At 42.0% G+C, this 22802-nt stretch overlaps 2 protein-coding genes across 2 annotated transcripts; one reads left to right on the plus strand and one right to left on the minus strand.

The window, feature by feature from the left end:
* Window positions 1-8148: 8148 nt before the first annotated feature.
* Window positions 8149-12252, plus strand: LOC117130416 (the record flags this gene model as incomplete). Its single annotated transcript, XM_033283288.1, has 7 exons — window positions 8149-8232; window positions 8274-9420; window positions 9664-9784; window positions 10010-10267; window positions 10380-10444; window positions 10486-10895; window positions 12085-12252. Coding segments are annotated over 7 exons (2253 nt in total), but the record flags the coding sequence as incomplete, so codon positions are not given.
* Window positions 12253-16908: 4656 nt separating this feature from the next.
* On the minus strand, window positions 16909-19243 carry LOC117130417. Its single transcript, XM_033283289.1, has 3 exons — window positions 19235-19243; window positions 18916-19011; window positions 16909-18387 (listed from the first exon to the last, which is right to left on the minus strand). Exons 1-3 carry the CDS (start codon window positions 19241-19243, stop codon window positions 16978-16980), a joined length of 1515 nt encoding a protein of 504 aa, XP_033139180.1. The 3' UTR covers window positions 16909-16977.
* Window positions 19244-22802: the final 3559 nt, after the last annotated feature.

Here is a 22802-nt window from a genome sequence, read left to right on the forward strand (position 1 = left end):
AAAAATCACCTGATTTGAAAGTGGGATAACTTCTTCTTGCCAACTCCTATGAGATTTTTCAAACTTCCTGTGATTCTCCACCACTTATGTATCCAAATCAGCTTCTCACAAAGTGATTCATCCTGGTGATGGGAACGACGAATAAGCTGTGCATATTCCCAAACTGGGAAACTGGAATCACCTGATTGAAAGTGGGATAACTTCTTTATCCCAACTCCTATGAGATTTATTCAACTTCCTGGGTGATTCTCAAAATCAAGCTTCTCACAAAGTGAATTCATCCTGGTTTGGATTGGAACGACGAAGAAGCTGTGCTATTCCCAAACTGGGAAACCGGAATCACCTGATTTGAAAGTGGGATAACTTCTTCATCCCAACTCCTATGAGATTTATTCAACTTCCTGGTGATTCTCCACCACTTTATGTATCCAAATCAAGCTTCTCACAAAGTGATTCATCCTGGTTTGATTGGAACGACGAAGAAGCTGTGCTATTCCCAAACTGGGAAACTGGAATCACCTGATTTGAAAGTGGGATAACTTCTTCATCCCAACTCCTATGAGATTTATTCAACTTCCTGGTGATTCTCCACCACTTTATGTATCCAATCAAGCTTCTCACAAAGTGATTCATCCTGGTTTGATTGGAACGACGAAGAAGCTGTGCTATTCCCAAACTGGGAAACTGGAATCACCTGATTTGAAAGTGGGATACCTTCTTCTTGCCAACTCCTATGAGATTTATTCAACTTCCTGGTGATTCTCCACCACTTTATGTATCCAAATCAAGCTTCTCACAAAGTGATTCATCCTGGTTTGATTGGAACGACGAAGAAGCTGTGCTATTCCCAAACTGGGAAACTGGAATCACCTGATTTGAAAGTGGGATAACTTCTTCATCCCAACTCCTATGAGATTTATTCAAATTCCTGGTGATTCTCCACCACTTTATGTATCCAAAGTAAAGCTTCTCACAAAGTGATTCATCCAGGTTTGATTGGAACGACAAAGAAGCTGTGCTATTCCCAAACTGGGAAACTGGAATCACCTGATTTGAAAGTGGGATAACTTCTTCATCCCAACTCCTATGAGATTTATTCAACTTCCTGGTTATTCTCCACCACTTTATGTATCCAAATCAAGCTTCTCACAAAGTGATTCATCCTGGTTTTATTGGAACGACGAAGAAGCTGTGCTATTCCCAAACTGGGAAAATGGAATCACCTGATTTGAAAGTGGGATAACTTCTTCTTGCCAACTCCTATGAGATTTATTCAACTTCCTGGTGATTCTCCACCACTTTATGTATCCAAATCAAGCTTCTCACAAAGAGATTCATCCTGGTTTGATTGGAACGACGAAGAAGCTGTGCTATTCCCAAAATGGGAAACTGGAATCACCTGATTTGAAAGTGGGATAACTTCTTCTTGCCAACTCCTATGAGATTTATTCAACTTCCTGGTGATTCTCCACCACTTTATGTATCCAAATCAAGCTTCTCACAAAGAGATTCATCCTGGTTTGATTGGAACGACGAAGAAGCTGTGCTATTCCCAAACTGGGAAACTGGAATCACCTGATTTGAAAGTGGGATAACTTCTTCTTGCCAACTCCTATGAGATTTATTCAACTTCCTGGTGATTCTCCACCACTTTATGTATCCAAATCAAGCTTTTCACAAAGTGATTCATCCTGGTTTGATTGGAACGACGAATAAGCTGCCATATTCCCAAACTGGGAAACTGGAATCACCTGATTTGAAAGTGGGATAACTTCTTTATCCCAACTCCTATGAGATTTATTCAACTTCCTGGTGATTCTCCACCACTTTATGTATCCAAATCAAGCTTCTCACAAAGTGATTCATCCTGGTTTGATTGGAACGACGAAGAAGCTGTGCTATTCCTAAACTGGGAAACTGGAATCACCTGATTTGAAAGTGGGATAACTTCTTCATCCCAACTCCTATGAGATTTATTCAACTTCCTGGTGATTCTCCACCACTTTATGTATCCAAATCAAGCTTCTCACAAAGTGATTCATCCTGGTTTGATTGGAACGACGAAGAAGCTGTGCTATTCCCAAAATGGGAAACTGGAATCACCTAATTTGAAAGTGGGATAACTTCTTCTTCCCAACTTCTATGAGATTTATTCAACTTCCTGGTGATTCTCCACCACTTTATGTATCCAAATCAAGCTTCTCACAAAGTGATTCATCCTGGTTTGATTGGAACGACCAGGAAGCTGTGCTATTCCCAAACTGGGAAACTGAAATCACCTGATTTGAAAGTGGGATAACTTCTTCTTCCCAACTCCTATGAGATTTATTCAACTTCCTGGTGATTCTCCACCACTTTATGTATCCAAATCAAGCTTCTCACAAAGTGATTCATCCTGGTTTGATTGGAACGACGAAGAAGCTGTGCTATTCCCAAACTGGGAAACTGGAATCACCTGATTTGAAAGTGGGATAACTTCTTCATCCCAACTCCTATGAGATTTATTCAACTTCATGGTGATTATCCACCACTTTATGTATCCAAATGAAGCTTCTCACAAAGTGATTCATCCTGGTTTGATTGGAACGATGAAGAAGCTGTGCTATTCACAAACTGGGAAACTGGAATCACCTGATTTGAATGTGGGATAATTTCTTCATCCCAACTCCTATGAGATTTATTCAACTTCCTGGTGATTCTCCACCACTTTATGTATCCAAATCAAGCTTCTCACAAAGTGATTCATCCTGGTTTGATTGGAACGACGAAGAAGCTGTGCTATTCCCAAACTGGGAAAATGGAATCACCTGACTTGAAAGTGGGATCACTTCTTCTTGCCAACTCCTATGAGATTTATTCAACTTCCTGGTGATTCTCCACCGCTTTATGTATCCAAATCAAGCTTCTCACAAAGAGATTCATCCTGGTTTGATTGGAACGACGAAGAAGCTGTGCTATTCCCAAAATGGGAAACTGGAATCACCTGATTTGAAAGTGGGATAACTTCTTCTTGCCAACTCCATGAGATTTATTCAACTTCCTGGTGATTCTCCACCACTTTATGTATCCAAATCAAGCTTCTCACAAAGAGATTCATCCAGGTTTGATTGGAACGACGAAGAAGCTGTGCTATTCCCAAACTGGAAACTGGAATCACCTGATTTGAAACTGGGATAACTTCTTCTTGCCAACTCCTATGAGATTTATTCAACTTCCTGGTGATTCTCCACCACTTTATGTATCCAAATCAAGCTTTTCACAAAGTGATTCATCCTGGTTTGATTGGAACGACGAATAAGCTGCCATATTCCCAAACTGGGAAACTGGAATGACCTGATTTGAAAGTGGGATAACTTCTTTATCCCAACTCCTATGAGATTTATTCAACTTCCTGGTGATTCTCCACCACTTTATGTATCCAAATCAAGCTTCTCACAAAGTGAATCATCCTGGTTTGATTGGAACGACGAAGAAGCTGTGCTATTCCCAAACTGGGAAACCGGAATCACCTGATTTGAAAGTGGGATAACTTCTTCATCCCAACTCCTATGAGATTTATTCAACTTCCTGGTGATTCTCCACCACTTTATGTATCCAAATCAAGCTTCTCACAAAGTGATTCATCCTGGTTTGATTGGAACGACGAAGAAGCTGTGCGATTCCCAAAATGGGAAACTGGAATCACCTGATTTGAAAGTGGGATAACTTCTTCATCCCAACTCCTATGAGATTTATTCAACTTCCTGGTGATTCTCCACCACTTTATGTATCCAAATCAAGCTTCTCACAAAGTGATTCATCCTGGTTTGAATGGAACGACGAAGAAGCTGTGCTATTCCCAAACTGGGAAACTGGAATCACCTGATTTGAAAGTGGGATAACTTCTTCTTGCCAACTCCTATGAGATTTATTCAACTTCCTGGTGATTCTCCACCACTTTATGTATCCAAATCAAGCTTCTCACAAAGTGATTCATCCTGGTTTGATTGGAACGACGAAGAAGCTGTGCTATTCCCAAACTGGTAAACTGGAATCACCTGATTTGAAAGTGGGATAACTTCTTCATCCAAACTGTTATGAGATTTATTCAACATCCTGGTGATTCTCCAACACTTTATGTATCCAAAGTAAAGCTTCTCACAAAGTGATTCATCCAGGTTTGACTGGAACGACAAAGAAGCTGTGCTATTCCCAAACTGGGAAACCGGAATCACCTGATTTGAATGTGGGATAATTTCTTCATCCCAACTCCTATGAGATTTATTCAACTTCCTGGTTATTCTCCACCACTTTATGTATCCAAATCAAGCTTCTCACAAAGTGATTCATCCTGGTTTGATTGGAATGACGAAGAAGCTGTGCTATTCCCAAACTGGGAAACTGGAATAACCTGACTTGAAAGTGGGATCACTTCTTCTTGCCAACTCCTATGAGATTTATTCAACTTCCTGGTGATTCTCCACCACTTTATGTATCCAAATCAAGCTTCTCACAAAGTGATTCATCCTGGTTTGATTGGAACGACGAAGAAGCTGTGTTATTCCCAAACTGGGAAACTGGAATCACCTGATTTGAAAGTGGGATAACTTCTTCTTTCCAACTCCTATGAGATTTATTCAACTTCCTGGGGATTCTCCACCAGTTTATGTATCGAAATCAAGCTTCTCACAAAGAGATTCATCCTGGTTTGATTGGAACGACGAAGAAGCTGTCCTATTCCCAAACTGGGAAACTGGAATCACCTGATTTGAAACTGGGATAACTTCTTCATCCAAACTGCTATGAGATTTATTCAACTTCCTGGTGATTCTCCAGCACTTTATGTATCCAAAGTAAAGTTTCTCACAAAGTGATTCATCCAGGTTTGACTGGAACGATGAAGAAGCTGTGCTATTCCCAAACTGGGAAACTGGAATCACCTGATTTGAAAGTGGGATAACTTCTTCATCCCAACTCCTATGAGATTTATTCAACTTCGTGGTGATTCTCCACCACTTTATGTATCCAAATCAAGCTTCTCACAAAGTGATTCATCCTGGTTTGATTGGAACGACGAAGAAGCTGTGCTATTCCCAAACTGGGAAAATGGAATCACCTGATTTGAAAGTGGGATAACTTCTTCTTGCCAACTCCTATGAGATTTATTCAACTTCCTGGTGATTCTCCACCGCTTTATGTATCCAAATCAAGCTTCTCACAAAGAGATTCATCCTGGTTTGATTGGAACGACGAAGAAGCTGTGCTATTCCCAAACTGGGAAACTGGAATCACCTGATTTGAAAGTGGGATAACTTCTTCTTGCCAACTCCAATGAGATTTATTCAACTTCCTGGTGATTCTCCACCACTTTATGTATCCAAATCAAGCTTCTCACAAAGAGATTCATCCAGGTTTGATTGGAACGACGAAGAAGCTGTGCTATTCCCAAACTGGAAACTGGAATCACCTGATTTGAAAGTGGGATAACTTCTTCTTGCCAACTCCTATGAGATTTATTCAACTTCCTGGTGATTCTCCACCACTTTATGTATCCAAATCAAGCTTTTCACAAAGTGATTCATCCTGGTTTGATTGGAACGACGAATAAGCTGCCATATTCCCAAACTGGGAAACTGGAATGACCTGATTTGAAAGTGGGATAACTTCTTTATCCCAACTCCTATGAGATTTATTCAACTTCCTGGTGATTCTCCACCACTTTATGTATCCAAATCAAGCTTCTCACAAAGTGAATCATCCTGGTTTGATTGGAACGACGAAGAAGCTGTGCTATTCCTAAACTGGGAAACTGGAATCACCTGATTTGAAAGTGGGATCACTTCTTCTTGCCAACTCCTATGAGATTTATTCAACTTCCTGGTGATTCTCCACCACTTTATGTATCCAAATCAAGCTTATCACAAAGAGATTCATCCAGGTTTGATCGGGACGACGAATAAGCTGTCCTATTCCCAAACTGGGAAACTGGAATCACCTTATTTGAAAGTGGGATAATTTCTTCATCCCAAATCCTATGAGATTTATTCAACTTTCTTATGATTCTCTACCACTTTATGTATCCAAATCAAGCTTCTCACAAAGTGATTCATCCTGGTTTGATTGGAACGACGAAGAAGCTGTGCTATTCCCAAACTGGGAAACTGGAATCACCTGATTTGAAAGTGGGATAACTTCTTCATCCAAACTGTTATGAGATTTATTCAACTTCCTGGTGATTCTCCAACACTTTATGTATCCAAAGTAAAGCTTCTCACAAAGTGATTCATCCAGGTTTGACTGGAACGACAAAGAAGCTGTGCTATTCCCAAACTGGGAAACCGGAATCACCTGATTTGAAAGTGGGATAACTTCTTCATCCCAACTCCTATGAGATTTATTCAACTTCCTGGTGATTCTCCACCACTTTATGTATCCAAATCAAGCTTCTCACAAAGTGATTCATCCTGGTTTGATTGGAACGACGAAGAAGCTGTGCGATTCCGAAAATGGGAAACTGGAATCACCTGATTTGAAAGTGGGATAACTTCTTCATCCCAACTCCTATGAGATTTATTCAACTTCCTGGTGATTCTCCACCACTTTATGTATCCAAATCAAGCTTCTCACAAAGTGATTCATCCTGGTTTGAATGGAACGACGAAGAAGCTGTGCTATTCCCAAACTGGGAAACTGGAATCACCTGATTTGAAAGTGGGATAACTTCTTCTTGCCAACTCCTATGAGATTTATTCAACTTCCTGGTGATTCTCCACCACTTTATGTATCCAAATCAAGCTTCTCACAAAGAGATTCATCCAGGTTTGATTGGAACGACGAAGAAGCTGTGCTATTCCCAAACTGGGAAACTGGAATCACCTGATTTGAAAGTGGGATAACTTCTTCTTGCCAACTCCTATGAGATTTATTCAACTTCCTGGTGATTCTCCACCACTTTATGCATCCAAATCAAGCTTCTCACAAAATGATTCATTCTGGTTTGATTGGAACGACGAATAAGCTGCCCTATTCCCAAACTGGGAAACTGGAATCACCTGATTTGAAAGTGGGATAACTTCTTTATCCCAACTCCTATGAGATTTATTCAACTTCCTGGTGATTCTCCACCACTTTATGTATCCAAATCAAGCTTCTCACAAAGTGATTCATCCTGGTTTGATTGGAACGACGAAGAAGCTGTGCTATTCCCAAACTGGGAAAATGGAATCACCTGATTTGAAAGTGGGATCACTTCTTCTTGCCAACTCCTATGAGATTTATTCAACTTCCTGGTGATTCTCCTCCACTTCTTCTTTCATAATCTCTTTCTAAACTTCACCTAAACTCTCACTTACATTCTAGTTACTCTAAGGATCTCTTAATCTCATATGGTATCAGAGCCAGGTTCATTAGAATCTGGGGTTTGATCTTTAGAGAGTTACAAGCTGAAGGCTTTGAAGCTACACGCGAGTAGCTTTGAAGGTGTTGGAGCTGTGCTACGTTCTGTGTGTGTGCGTGATTCAAGACTCAAGTTTGGTGTGTGTACGTGATTTAAGACTCAAGATTTCATCAGATTCAAGCTGTTCAAGTCAAGCTGAGTAAAGATGGAGCATGGGATGAGCATGAGGATGAAGGTGTTGAGATGAAGATCAAGAAGTGGAGAGATGAAGCTTTGGGGTTCAGTAGAGTGATGAGGCAGAAACAGTAACTTCAGAGATTTACCATGGTAACTTTAGAATTTACCTCAGTTACTTTGGAGTTACCATGTCTGGATGGAAGTGACTTGGGAAGTTACCTTGGCTCTATCCTAATGAAGGAACTCGTCCAAGAGAGGGATGGATAAGGTTTGGGGCTAGCTGGAAAGGTAAAGCTACTTTACAGCCTGTCCAAGCATGTGAAGCATCTCAGCCTATTATTTGTATTGACCTCACATGCTTATAGGTCTAAGTTGAATTCACTGAACCTAGACATGATTGTAATCTCCTTATACCTTGTATGCTCTCATCTGAATGAATTAATCTGAGTTTTGAGACTATCTCTCTCTCTAATCTTTCTACTCTCTCTCTCATTACTCTAATCTCTTAATTCTCTTAATCTACTTACTCAAATCAATCTTATTCTCTCTTAATCCACGTTCTACACTCACTAAATCAAAATCTAATATGGTATCAGAGCCAGGTTGCTCTAAAACCTGAGTTCATTCCGCAAATTTGTGTTCTTGGAGATTCTGGGTTTGTGAGTGTGCTTGAAGATTTGGTATTCTGGGTTATTGGTGTGTTGAGGTTCTCTTCTTGTAGATGGAAACAGACGACACCATGGTGGAGCTATGTACAACAGTTACTCCTGATGAGTGGAATCGTGGGGGTGAAGTGATTACAAAGCAGATGGGTGAAGGCAAGTGGATTCAAGAGAATCATGGAACACTTGGGATCATCCAGAGGTCGCTCTCAAGTTCAACCCTGGAAGCTGATGGTCATGAAGGGACAGCTAAGGAGTTGTGGGAGAGTATGGAAGCTGTGTATGAGGACAGATCGCATCTATGCAAGGTTTTTGTGGTTAAGCGGGCCATTGAGAATCTGAGGCAAGATGGAGAAGAGCTCAGTAAGCATCTTGAACGCTTTAAGAGCTTATGGGCAGAGTTGAAGGCACTCAGACTGAGTACCTCAGATAAAGACATACTGAAGAGAAGGCTAGAGCAAGATGAAGTGTTTAGTCTTCTGCTGAGTTTAGATAAGTCTTATGATAAACTGGTCAAGAAGATCCTCACGGAAGAAGTCCTACCTGATGTGGAGAGTGTGTGTGGTTTGGTGAAGCATGAGCAAGCAACGATGCAGCCGGATAAGAGGAGAAAGATTACTGAGCTAGAACAAGTAATCACCGGCAAGAGCTTGTATTCAGCATACATAGGAGACATAAAAGATGGGGATAGCTTAACAAACAGACACGAGAAGGGTGGAGCTGATGAGGTGATTACCAGAAGAGAATGGGATGCATTTGTAGCCAAAGCGAAAGCACTCACTGCATCAAAGAAGCAAGGAAGTCATTCAGTAAGGTCTAAACCTATTATTGTGGATTCTGGAGCCAGTCATCACATGATCAGTGATAGGAGTCTGATGGATGAAGTGAGAGCAGCTACTGGAAATGTTCAGATAGCAAATGGAGATAAAATTCCTATAGAAAGGATAGGAAGCTTGAAGCTATTTGACAGGGAGTCAACAGCCTTGTACCTGCCTCAGTTTACCTCCAATTTGATATCTGTAAAGAGAGCTACTATTGATTTGCAATGTCAAGTAGTATTCAGGCCACAGGAGGTTGAGTTTCAAGATCTTGTTACGGGTCAAGTGATTGGAAAGGGGAGCAGTACCAACAATCTATACCAGCTACAATCAACTAAGCTCTCTAAACCCTCTATCTCTATATGCATGAGTAGTACTGCTGATGGCTGTGATAGTATTACTTGGCATGCTAGATTAGGACATCCTCATACTCGCGCCCTTGAGCTAATGATGCCTAATCTATCAGTTAATCACCTTGAATGTGAAGCATGCATACTAGGGAAGCATTGCAAAACTGTCTTTCCCACATCTGAAACTGTCTATGAGAAATGCTTTGACTTAATACACTCTGATGTGTGGACATCTCCATGTATATCTAGGGATAAGCATAAGTATTTTGTGACTTTCATAGATGAAAAATCTAAGTATACATGGGTCACATTGCTTCCCTCCAAGGATAGAGTGTTAGAGGCATTTATAAACTTCCAAGCTTATGTCACTAATCACTATAATGCTACTGTGAAGGTACTAAGGTCAGACAATGGAGGTGAATACACTAGCCATGCATTCAAGAATCATCTGATGAAGCATGGGATAGTTCATCAAACCAGCTGTCCCTACACTCCACAACAGAATGGTGTGGCTGAGAGGAAGAACAGACACCTGATGGAAGTAGCAAGATCAATGATGTTTCATTCGAATGTTCCCAAGAGATTTTGGAGTGATGCAGTTGTCTCAGCATGTTATCTCATCAACAGGACACCGACGAAAGTTCTGAGGGATCTATCTCCATTTGAGGTACTGAACAAGGCTAGGCCGCAGATTCAACATCTGAGAGTGTTTGGGTGTACCTGCTATGTATTGGTTCCAGGAGAGCTGAGGAAGAAGCTTGATGCAAAGAGCACTAAGGCTATGTTTATTGGATACTCCATTACTCAGAAAGGGTATAAGTGCTATGATCCAATAACAGGGAGGGTGTTGGTGTCTAGAGATGTCAAATTCATTGAAGGAAAAGGGTATTATGAAGAAAAGATATGAGAAGATTTGAAGGATCTTCCACAAACGCCATCAGATAAGGCAACAAATCTGAGGAAAATATTGGAGAATCTTGGGATTAGCATGACCCAGGATCAGGGAACAAGAAGAGAACCACCAAGAAGCACAAGTACTCATGAGGAGGAAAGTGAAAGGAGGTCCCCTCTTGATCATGAGGGGGGAAGTGAAGCTGAATCAGGAGTGCAACAACAACAGCAAAGTGATTCAGGAAGTCATGATCAAGGAGAGACACAAGGAGAAGAGAGTCCAAGATCAGATGGAGATGCGCAGGCTGATAGAGAGAGTCCAAGATCAGATGGAGATGCGCAGACTGATAGAGATGAGCAGGCAGCTATGCAAAATCCAGTCGAGTCAGTTGGGATTCAGGAACCAGAAACAGAGGTTCAACCACTGAGGAGAAGTACCAGGGTAAAGAAAGATCCATCAAATTGGGTGAACACAAGGATATACTACAATGCGGAGGCCGTAGCACATCCGACTCAAGCAGTATGTTCGTTTGCAACATATCCAGAGGAGCATGTGGTCTTCATGTGTAATCTGGATGAGAATGAGATCCCAAGGTCTTATGAGGAAGCCATGAAGCATAAGGTCTGGAGAAATTCAGTGGGTGATGAAAGGGATGCAATGATCAGGAATGACACTTGGTATGAGAGTGAATTACCAAGAGGGAAGAAGGCTGTGTCTAGCAGATGGATCTTCACAATCAAGTACCGGGCAGATGGAACTATTGAGAGACGCAAAACCAGGCTGGTAGCAAGAGGGTTTACACAGACTTATGGGGAAGACTACATTGATACTTTTGCACCAGTGGCTAAGCTTCACACAATTTGAATTGTGTTATCCATTGCAACAAACTTGGAGTGGGATCTATGGCAAATGGATGTGAAGAATGCTTTCCTGCAAGGTGAACTAGAAGATGAAGTATACATGCATCCACCTCCTGGTCTTGAGCATCTAGTAAAGCCAGGGAATGTTTTAAGATTGAAGAAGGCAATATATGGGCTAAAACAGTCACCTAGAGCTTGGTACAGGAAGTTGAGTACCACTCTCAATGGGAGAGGCTTTAGTGTAACACCCCCGAACCATTTAAGACATCGGTCAGTCAGTCGAGCAACAATCAAACAAGAACATGCCCGAACGACCTTCCTCTGCTAAGTCTGGAAGTGTCACAACGGGTTTAGAATAGACTTTCCAAGTCACAAAACATAATTCTGTAACCCAGAATATCCATTCAAAACTCGTTTCCTCTAATCTTCGGCCTGAGGCTTTGCAACCCGTACCGAGTCATAGAGTTGTGTTAGGTTGGACTAACCTAATATCAGATTCAACACGTCACGAATATTAAACATACTTTATTCCATATATATATAAAACATGAAGTTCACGAGCCCAAAATATTATACATATGGTCCATGGACGCAGTCGAAAGTAAAACATACATTCATATATCTTGAAAACGAGTCTTTAGCAAAAGATGTCCAATCTACACCAGCTCCTACAGTTCCGTGAGTGCTACGGTCTTTTCTACTGGTCACCTGCAAAAGGATGTGAGGAGTGAGTGAACTAGTTTCACTCAGTGAGCCAGGGTTCCCTATCTAGCATATATAACTACCCGTCATTTTAAACCCAACCCCAAACACAAGCAAGACGGGTAGTTCAACAATCAGTATTCAAGATCATAAAGCAATACCGATTTAAGCAATAAAGCTTTAAACCATATTTAATCAAAACACTCTTTATGAGTGTCATTCAATAAACCATATACATGTACTCCTAGGGCCCAACAGAATCATTCTTCCTCCACATAAGGGACACCGGCAATCCCTTCACTATTACACCACACAGGCGTAGGCGCTCGGGAATCGCCCGGTCACGGTCCTCAATCGGAATCACCGTGCCCCGGTCCTCTATCGGACTCGCCGGGGGCTGTCACATCCACGTGTGACACCCGGCCTCGGTGATCAAGCCAAGTTAAACCGAGCCCACCACTTTCCGGACCACGACCGGCTTAGTGGTACCATTTGAGAAAGCAATGACCTGCAACTACTACTAGAACCACCACGAGGTTCTCACACAACAATACCAACACGAGGTACCCACTATAACAACATATAATAATTACACAATCGCAATAATCCGGGTGCTTAGACTAGTCTTGCTATCCACTTAGCCTAGACATCGTCTCAAGCCTCGGATCCACAAACTGACACCTAGCCCGGTCCGGCTATCCTAGCTCGGAAACCGTCTCCGATGTCAGGAGCCTGCATTAAAAATTTGTTAACAAACAATTAACCGTGACTCACAGTGATTAACCGATGTGGCTTGACTTTCTGATTCCGGAAGCTGACCAAACCCTTTTTATTCTTCCAAATCTTCGTCTTGATTACGTACCGTTAATCTCGCAATCTTGTAACACGTCTTGCCTCTCTAAGCAGCTCCTTAAATATATTATTTATTTTCCTTCTTTTTTTTTTCTATTTCTTTTCTCTCTTTCTTTTATTTCTCTTCTCTCCTGTTCTTTTTCTCCTTCTCTCTCTTGGTCGTTGATGTTCTGATCGTGAGAAAATGGAGGGACTTTGCTTCATTTATATAGTCAACCAAGATGTATGAGGTGGTGACAAGTATCACACTCTTCTTCCCATCTTTGACCACGTTTTCAAAGCAATGACTAAGTCATTTGCTTCCTAGTTGGCCACGTGATACTCATAAGCATGAGCAAGCATATTAATTTATTTTCTTCCTTTCTTATATAGACACCTGATGATGACAAAGCAAACCTGTATGATTCATTCTCCTTTCCTTCCCATCAAACACGTTGATTGCAACCAAGCCATAAGAAATATAAAATATTTCTTTATCTCCTCTTTTCTTCTCAGCTTGATTAATTAACCCAAACTTAGTAATCAAAACACCATTCTCATCGATCACTTTTCTCCTTTTAAAAGATATAGCTTAATTATCCAATTAAGCTACTAACTTACTTTCAATGCATCGATCACTTTTTGTCTTTAGCTTTGTATTTTTCTTTCCAGAAAAATTTATTTCTGAGAATTTATTATGTTGAATTATTTATTTAAAAATAATTCTTTCTCAGAAAGACGGGATATTACATCCTCCTCCCCTTATTAGAATTCGTCCCCGAATTCTCTAGGATGATCCCTTTTCTTCCATCACTACGTCTTCATGGAAGAATTCTGGATGCGATGCTTTGAATCTTGACTCATCCTCCCAGGTCACAATTACATGGTTTCGCTTACCCCAGAAGACTTGGATTTGAGGAATCTCTTGGTTCTTTAGTTTTCGTATTCGACGTTCACCTATTCGGATCGGTCCCTGTGGATAAGTGAGATTTGTTTGCAAGTTTTCAATTTGCTCCGTCTCAATAGCTTTGGGATCATGAACATGCTTCCGTAGCATTGATACGTGAAACACCGGATGTATCCGCATTTCTTCGGGCAGGTTGAGACGGTAAGCAACATCTCCGATTCGTTCTTCAATCTGGTAAGGCCCAATGAATCTTACCGCAAGTTTCCCGACTTTCCCGAATCGATCTTTTCCTTTCTGAGCTGACACTTTCAGATAAACCCAATCACCAATACTGAACACCACTTCTCGCCTTGATTGATCGGCGTATTTCTTTTGTCTATCCTGCGCTTTTTTCATATTGGTTTGAATGATCTCCAACTTTTTCATCGTCTCTTCTACAATTTCGGGTCCAAACTCTCTTCTTTCTCCAACTTCGGTCCAACATAAAGGTGTTTTGCATGGCCTCCCATAAAGCGCCTCATATGGTGCCATACCTATGCTAGAATGAAAGCTGTTGTTGTAGGAGAACTCGATTAATGGTAAATGCTTTTCCCAGCTTCCCGCCCAATCCAATATACACATCCGCATCATATCCTCTATGGTTCGAATGGTTCTTTCGGTTTGGCCGTCCGTCTCGGGATGATACGCGGTGCTAATAAACAACTTAGTTCCCACTGCTTTTTGTAACGCCTTCCAAAAATTTGAGGTGAATCTAGGATCTCGATCAGAGACTATATCTGTTGGCACACCATGCAACTTCACAATCTGATCCACGTACATCTCTGTCAATACTTCTACCTTATCGGTTTCCTTCATAGGTAACAAGTGCGCCACTTTTGTCAATCTGTCGACAATCACCCATATTGCATTATTTGATCTTCCTCTAGCCGGCGGTAACCCAGTGATGAAGTCCATGGATATGGAATCCCATTTCCACTGAGGTACTGGTAAGCTTTGTAATAATCCTCCTGGAATCTGATGCTCGACTTTGACTTGTTGACAAGTTTGGCATTGAGCCACCCATCGCGCCACTGACTTCTTCATTCCTGGCCAATGATAATACTTTCGGATATCTCGATACATTTTCGTACTCCCGGGATGGATACTGAGTAACGAGTGATGCGCCGACTTCAAAATTTCATCTCGTAGCCCTTCTCCCTGTGGTACTGATATCCTCCCATTAAGTAAAAGTGTACCATCTGCCGCCACATGATAACCACTTGGGTTTGTACCTTCAGGATTCTTGACTTCCTCGATGATTATCTTTAGCTTTTCATCACATTCTTGCTCTTTTCTGATCCGTGCGAGTAAACCTGCTTGGTCTACGGCACGCGTGCCTAAGGACTCACTTGGTTCTCCCTCAATTGCCTGTAACGTCATCAACTTGAGTTCATTTGATAACGCTTCCACTTCCTTTCCAACATCAGACGCCAACTTTCTACGACTTAGTGCATCTGCGACAACATTAGCTTTGCCTGGATGATATTGAATCTTCAAGTCGTAATCCGCCACAAACTCCATCCATCGCCTTTGTCGGAGGTTTAGATCAGGCTGTGTGAACAAGTACTTGAGACTCTTATGATCTGTGAATACTTCCACGACTTCTCCATATAAGTAGGATCTCCAAATCCTTAACGCAAACACCACTGCCGCCATTTCTAAATCGTGTGTTGGGTAGTTCTCTTCATGTTTCCTGAGTTGCCTTGATGCATAAGCAATTACTTTGCCTTCCTGCATCAACACACAACCCAACCCAACCCTAGAAGCATCTGCGTACACAGTGTAAGGTTTACCTTGTTCAGGTAATGCCAATACTGGTGTTGTGGTCAAAGCTTTCTTCAGTCTCTGAAATGCTTCCACTGTTTCTTTTCCCCAGATGAACGGAACTCCTTTTCCAGTCAACTTCGTTAGGGGCTTAGCGATTGAGGAAAAGTCCTTGACGAACTTTCGATAATACCCGGCTAACCCGAGGAAACTTCTTACCTCGGTTACCGTTGATGGCCTTTGCCATTCCTCGATGGCTTTCACCTTTTCCGAATCTACAGAAACTCCTTCTCCGGACACTCGGTGCCCTAAGAATCCGATCTCTCTTTTCCAAAAAGAACACTTACTGAACTTTGCATACAACCTCTGGTTTCTTAACCGTTCCAACACTAGCTTCAAGTGTGCTTTGTGCTCTACCTCTGTCTTGGAATATATTAAAATATCATCGATGAAGATTATCACGAACTTGTCGAGATAATCGTGGAAGACTTCATTCATCAATCTCATGAAGGCCGCCGGTGCGTTAGTAAGTCCAAATGGCATTACGACAAACTCGTATTGTCCATAACGAGTTCTAAACGCAGTCTTCATGAAATCACCTTCTGAAATTGGAATCTGATGATAGCCCGACGCCAAGTCGATCTTTGAAAACCAACTTGCTCCCCTTAACTGATCCAACAATTCGTCTATCCTCGGAAGGGGATACTTATCTTTGATGGTGATATTGTTGATTCCTCGATAATCAATGCAAAGCCGCATGCTACCATCTTTCTTCTTGACAAATAAGACCGGAGCTCCCCATGGTGAAGAGCTAGGTCTTATGAAACCTTTGTCCATTAAATCTTCAAGTTGTGTCTTCAACTCTGCTAACTCTGCAGGTGCCATGCGGTAAGGAGCCTTTGCTATCGGCTTAGCTCCAGGTTCCAAGTTAATTGTGAAAGGGTTACTCCGAGGTGGAGGTAACTCTTTTAACGCTGCAAACACATCCTCAAACTCTTGTACTACCGCAATATCCGTAATTTTAACTTCATTGCTAACGGGTCCTTCACTAGCAGTTACTGTTACCAGATACGCTTCTCCATCCTTAAGCAAATCTTCCACTCTCAAGGCAGCTACTAAAGACACAGATTTGCTTGGACTGATCCCGTAGAATACTATTTGCCGTTGCCCGTTCTCTTTGAACAAAATACGACCTTTTTCACAATCTAATTGAGCCCGATAGCCTGATAACCAATCCATGCCCAGAATAACCTCATATCCCTTTAAGGGCACCACCAACAAATCTGCCACAAACATCTTCTCGCAAATGACTAACGGAACTCTTCTGAGGCACTCTTTTGCTTGTAGGGTTTGGTCTCCGGGAGTTATCACAGCCACATGCATCCTGTCAATCACAAATGATCTCACAAACTCGGCAGCTACCTCAGGGGTCACAAAGCTATGTGTTGCCCCCGAGTCGAACAATACATGTGTGGGACGCCCCGCAACATGTAAAGTTCCTGCCACAACATCAATATGTATCAACAACATAAAAATTATCCAACAGAAATTAATCAATCCATCACAAGCAATCACTCAACACAAAATCAATCTAGTAAAGTTAAAGAACCCAAATACCTGTGATGGGACCCTTAGATGGGCCTGGAAGTTTAGTATCCTCTAGTTCTAAAGCGTAAACTCTACCTCCTATAGCTTGCCTTTTTGGCGCTGGTGCGATTGCAGGTGGAGCCGGGGGAGGATGGACACTGATTGGCGTAGCCGGGATAGGACGATTGACACTGTACTGTGTAGAGATGTGTCCTTTCTTTCCACACGTGTAGCATGTAGGATTGTAGGAGTTTGACTGAAAGGATCCAGGTTTCTTTCCGAAGCATTCACTCGACTTATGGCCTATCTTGCCACAGTTAAAGCATTTTCCTGTGAATAGAGATCGTCGAGTTGGCCTTCCTGATTCCTTTTCCTTATCTTTACCCTTAAATGATCTTTGATTTCCACCATACTTTCCTTGTTCATGCTGCTTGGACTTTTTACTTGCCGCCTTCTCAGCTTCTAATCCGATCTCTACATTCACAGCTTTTTCCACTAGGTCGGTGAGACTCTCGTAGTTCCCGACTGCCAGTCTATTTTCTAACTCTGGTTTTAAACCAAACATAAAGTTGGATATCATGGTTTCTTCATCATCTTGTCCCTGCAGCACATGTCGTCGCAGTCGCATGAACTCCGATTCATATTCTCTAACTGTCTTGTCTCCTTGTGCTAGGTTAGCAAACTGACGTTGAAGCCTTCGCTTGGACTCCGGGGTGAAATACTTGCGTTCAAATTCCTTTTTGAATGCCGCCCAAGTGGTGACCAGATGTCCTACTTGGCGATTCCTGTTTTCCCACCATTCTGCCGCATCTTTTTCTAAGTAATACACCGCCATCTTTTTCTTAGACTCTTCAGAACACGTCAGGGTCTCAAAGTTTTTCTCCATAGTTCGAAGCCACTGGTCAGCTTCAAATGGGTCTGTCCCTCCTTCAAAATGTGGTGTCTTCATGTTTTTCATGGCAGTTATCAATGGTAACATCGGTGTAGCCACTGTAGGTTGTGGTGGTACGAGTGGCTGAGGTTGCACCTGAGGTTGTTGCAGTGACCTCGCTATCACGTCATGAAGCATCTTCAGAGTATGCTCCATTCCTATTCCTTGTTGTGGTTGATCATGAACTTCTTGTTCAATCGGGTTGCTCCGTCTTATTGGTCTTGGTCCTTGGACACTTGACTCACTATCATCTGTTTCTGGTCTTTCCCTTACACTACGGTTCGGTGGAAAGTGTTCTTCTTGTGGCCTTGACTGGTCGTGCCCAAACAGATTGTCATTTTCCACTATGTTATCTTCGCTGAACTCCTGGTTGGTGTGTGCTAGTGTTTGCACTCTTACGTCGGATTCATATCCCAGCCCTCGTCTTCTTGAGATTCTTCCTGTACCCAGCATCCAATCCTGTCCCCCTTCACTCCTTCCCCTTCTTGCCATCTGCAATCCATAAACAGGGAATTTCCTATTTAGAATAATAATTAGAACGGAACTCTGCTGGTTTCCTAATACATCTTTTGCGACACATTTGACTCGATAAAACATGAAAAATGCGTGATTGACCGCATGATCTAAACCATGCTCTGATACCACCTCTGTAACACCCCCGAACCATTTAAGACATCGGTCAGTCAGTCGAGCAACAATCAAACAAGAACATGCCCGAACGACCTTCCTCTGCTAAGTCTGGAAGTGTCACAACGGGTTTAGAATAGACTTTCCAAGTCACAAAACATAATTCTGTAACCCAGAATATCCATTCAAAACTCGTTTCCTCTAATCTTCGGCCTGAGGCTTTGCAACCCGTACCGAGTCATAGAGTTGTGTTAGGTTGGACTAACCTAATATCAGATTCAACACGTCACGAATATTAAACATACTTTATTCCATATATATATAAAACATGAAGTTCACGAGCCCAAAATATTATACATATGGTCCATGGACGCAGTCGAAAGTAAAACATACATTCATATATCTTGAAAACGAGTCTTTAGCAAAAGATGTCCAATCTACACCAGCTCCTACAGTTCCATGAGTGCTACGGTCTTTTCTACTGGTCACCTGCAAAAGGATGTGAGGAGTGAGTGAACTAGTTTCACTCAGTGAGCCAGGGTTCCCTATCTAGCATATATAACTACCCGTCATTTTAAACCCAACCCCAAACACAAGCAAGACGGGTAGTTCAACAATCAGTATTCAAGATCATAAAGCAATACCGATTTAAGCAATAAAGCTTTAAACCATATTTAATCAAAACACTCTTTATGAGTGTCATTCAATAAACCATATACATGTACTCCTAGGGCCCAACAGAATCATTCTTCCTCCACATAAGGGACACCGGCAATCCCTTCACTATTACACCACACAGGCGTAGGCGCTCGGGAATCGCCCGGTCACGGTCCTCAATCGGAATCACCGTGCCCCGGTCCTCTATCGGACTCGCCGGGGGCTGTCACATCCACGTGTGACACCCGGCCTCGGTGATCAAGCCAAGTTAAACCGAGCCCACCACTTTCCGGACCACGACCGGCTTAGTGGTACCATTTGAGAAAGCAATGACCTGCAACTACTACTAGAACCACCACGAGGTTCTCACACAACAATACCAACACGAGGTACCCACTATAACAACATATAATAATTACACAATCGCAATAATCCGGGTGCTTAGACTAGTCTTGCTATCCACTTAGCCTAGACATCGTCTCAAGCCTCGGATCCACAAACTGACACCTAGCCCGGTCCGGCTATCCTAGCTCGGAAACCGTCTCCGATGTCAGGAGCCTGCATTAAAAATTTGTTAACAAACAATTAACCGTGACTCACAGTGATTAACCGATGTGGCTTGACTTTCTGATTCCGGAAGCTGACCAAACCCTTTTTATTCTTCCAAATCTTCGTCTTGATTACGTACCGTTAATCTCGCAATCTTGTAACACGTCTTGCCTCTCTAAGCAGCTCCTTAAATATATTATTTATTTTCCTTCTTTTTTTTTTTCTATTTCTTTTCTCTCTTTCTTTTATTTCTCTTCTCTCCTGTTCTTTTTCTCCTTCTCTCTCTTGGTCGTTGATGTTCTGATCGTGAGAAAATGGAGGGACTTTGCTTCATTTATATAGTCAACCAAGATGTATGAGGTGGTGACAAGTATCACACTCTTCTTCCCATCTTTGACCACGTTTTCAAAGCAATGACTAAGTCATTTGCTTCCTAGTTGGCCACGTGATACTCATAAGCATGAGCAAGCATATTAATTTATTTTCTTCCTTTCTTATATAGACACCTGATGATGACAAAGCAAACCTGTATGATTCATTCTCCTTTCCTTCCCATCAAACACGTTGATTGCAACCAAGCCATAAGAAATATAAAATATTTCTTTATCTCCTCTTTTCTTCTCAGCTTGATTAATTAACCCAAACTTAGTAATCAAAACACCATTCTCATCGATCACTTTTCTCCTTTTAAAAGATATAGCTTAATTATCCAATTAAGCTACTAACTTACTTTCAATGCATCGATCACTTTTTGTCTTTAGCTTTGTATTTTTCTTTCCAGAAAAATTTATTTCTGAGAATTTATTATGTTGAATTATTTATTTAAAAATAATTCTTTCTCAGAAAGACGGGATATTACATCTAGGAAGTCTGAACTGGATCACACTCTCTTCACCTTGACAGGACCTTCAGGGATCATTGTGATTCTAGTGTATGTGGATGATTTGATTATCACAGGAAGTGATAAGGCAGGGATTCAGGCTACTAAGGAGTTTCTCAAATCAGTGTTTGACATCAAGGATTTGGGAGAGATGAAGTATTTTCTGGGTATTGAGATATGCAGATCAAAGGAGGGCTTGTTTATGTCTCAAAGGAAGTACACTCAGGATCTGTTGAAGGGCGCTGGTAAGCTTGGAGGAAAGACAGCTAAGACACCTCTTGAGGATGGGTATAAGGTTTTGCTTGAGGGGGAGATTGAAAACAATCAGCCATTTGAAGATGCTAAGCTGTATAGGAAGATGGTTGGGAAGCTGATCTACTTGACAATCACCAGACCAGACATATGTTTTGCTGTGAATCAAGTTAGCCAGCATATGCAAGCTCCAAAGATGCACCATTGGAACATGGTAGACAGAATCTTGAGGTATTTGAATGTCTCTAGCGGCCAAGGAGTCTGGATGGGATGCAATAGGAGTACAGAAGTGGTTGGTTATTGTGATGCTGACTGGGCCGGAGATAGAGTTGATAGGAGATCAACTACTGGGTATTGTACCTTCATTGGAGGGAACTTGGTTACATGGAAGAGTAAGAAGCAGAAGGTTGTCTCATGTTCTAGTGCTGAGGCTGAATATAGAGCCATGTTGAAGCTGACTAATGAGCTAGTGTGGATCAAAGGGATATTGAAGCATTTGAGGATTGAGCAGACCACTCCTATGACAATGCATTGTGACAATCAGGCTGCTATTCACATTGCCTCTAATTCTGTGTTTCATGAGAGAACAAAGCACATAGAAGTTGATTGTCACAAGGTGAGGCAGATGATTGTCCTAGGAGTAATACTGCCATGCTACACGAGGAGTGAGGATCAACTGGCTGATGTGTTTACTAAGGCAGCGAGGCAGAAGACAATAGAGTCCATACTATCAAGGCTTGGACTCATTGATCTTACTCCCAGGAGCTGATCCCCTTAACCATGGAGTCTCTACTCTTTTTCCCTCATCAAGGTTTTATCCCAATGGGTTTTCCTTGGTGAGGTTTATAACGAGGGAGATCTTCATGGTTTCCAAGCTAGACAAGTTCAGTTAGTCTAGCTTGAGGAGGAGTGTTGAGATGAAGATCAAGAAGTGGAGAGATGAAGCTTTGGGGTTCAGTAGAGTGATGAGGTAGAAACAGTAACTTCAGAGAGTTACCATGTCTGGATGGAAGTGACTTGGGAAGTTACTTTGGCTCTATCCTGATGAAGGAACTCGTCCAAGAGAGGGATGGATAAGGTTTGGGGCTAGCTGGAAAGGTAAAGCTACTTTACAGCCTGTCCAACCATATGAAGCATCTCAGCCTATTATTTGTATTGACCTCACATGCTTATAGGTCTAAGTTGAATTCACTGAACCTAGACATGATTGTAATCTCCTTATACCTTGTATGCTCTCATCTGAATGAATTAATCTGAGTTTTGAGACTATCTCTCTCTAATCTTTCTACTCTCTCTCTCATTACTCTAATCTCTTAATTCTCTTAATCTACTTACTCAAATCAATCTTATTCTCTCTTAATCCACGTTCTACACTCACTAAATCAAAATCTAATAGAAGGTAGCGGTTACTTTCAAAGGTAGCAACTACCTTGTGTGGTCTCGGATGGTGAAGACTGCGGTGGGGAGTAAGGGTTTATGGGGGCACATCACAACAGGGGAGGCTCCGAAACTCATTACTCAGGGAGGAGATCAAGAAGAGGTCTCCAATGAAGCGGCTGTAGAGAAGTGGCAACAAGAAGACATGCTGGTGATGACGGTTCTACACACATCCTTGGATCCAGCTATCTTGGATGCCTACAGCTACTGTGAATCAGCCAAAGAGCTGTGGGACACGCTGAAGAAGGTGTATGGGAACACTTCCAACCTCAGCCGTGTGTTTGAAGTGAAGCTAGCTATCAACCGGCTTGTGCAACAGGATATGGAGTTCACAAAGCACTTGGGGAGGTTCAGGTCCTTGTGGTCCGAGCTAGAGATGCTGAGGCCGAGCACAACTGACCCTGATCAGCTGAATGAGAGGCGCGAGCAAGATAAGGTCTTTGGACTGCTCCTCACACTGAACCCGGCCTACACTCAACTCATCCAGCACATGTTGAGGGCAGAC

The sequence above is a fragment of the Brassica rapa genome, unplaced genomic scaffold (assembly GCF_000309985.2).
Source record: "Brassica rapa cultivar Chiifu-401-42 unplaced genomic scaffold, CAAS_Brap_v3.01 Scaffold0470, whole genome shotgun sequence".
In the NCBI taxonomy this organism is placed as follows: domain Eukaryota; kingdom Viridiplantae; phylum Streptophyta; class Magnoliopsida; order Brassicales; family Brassicaceae; genus Brassica; species Brassica rapa.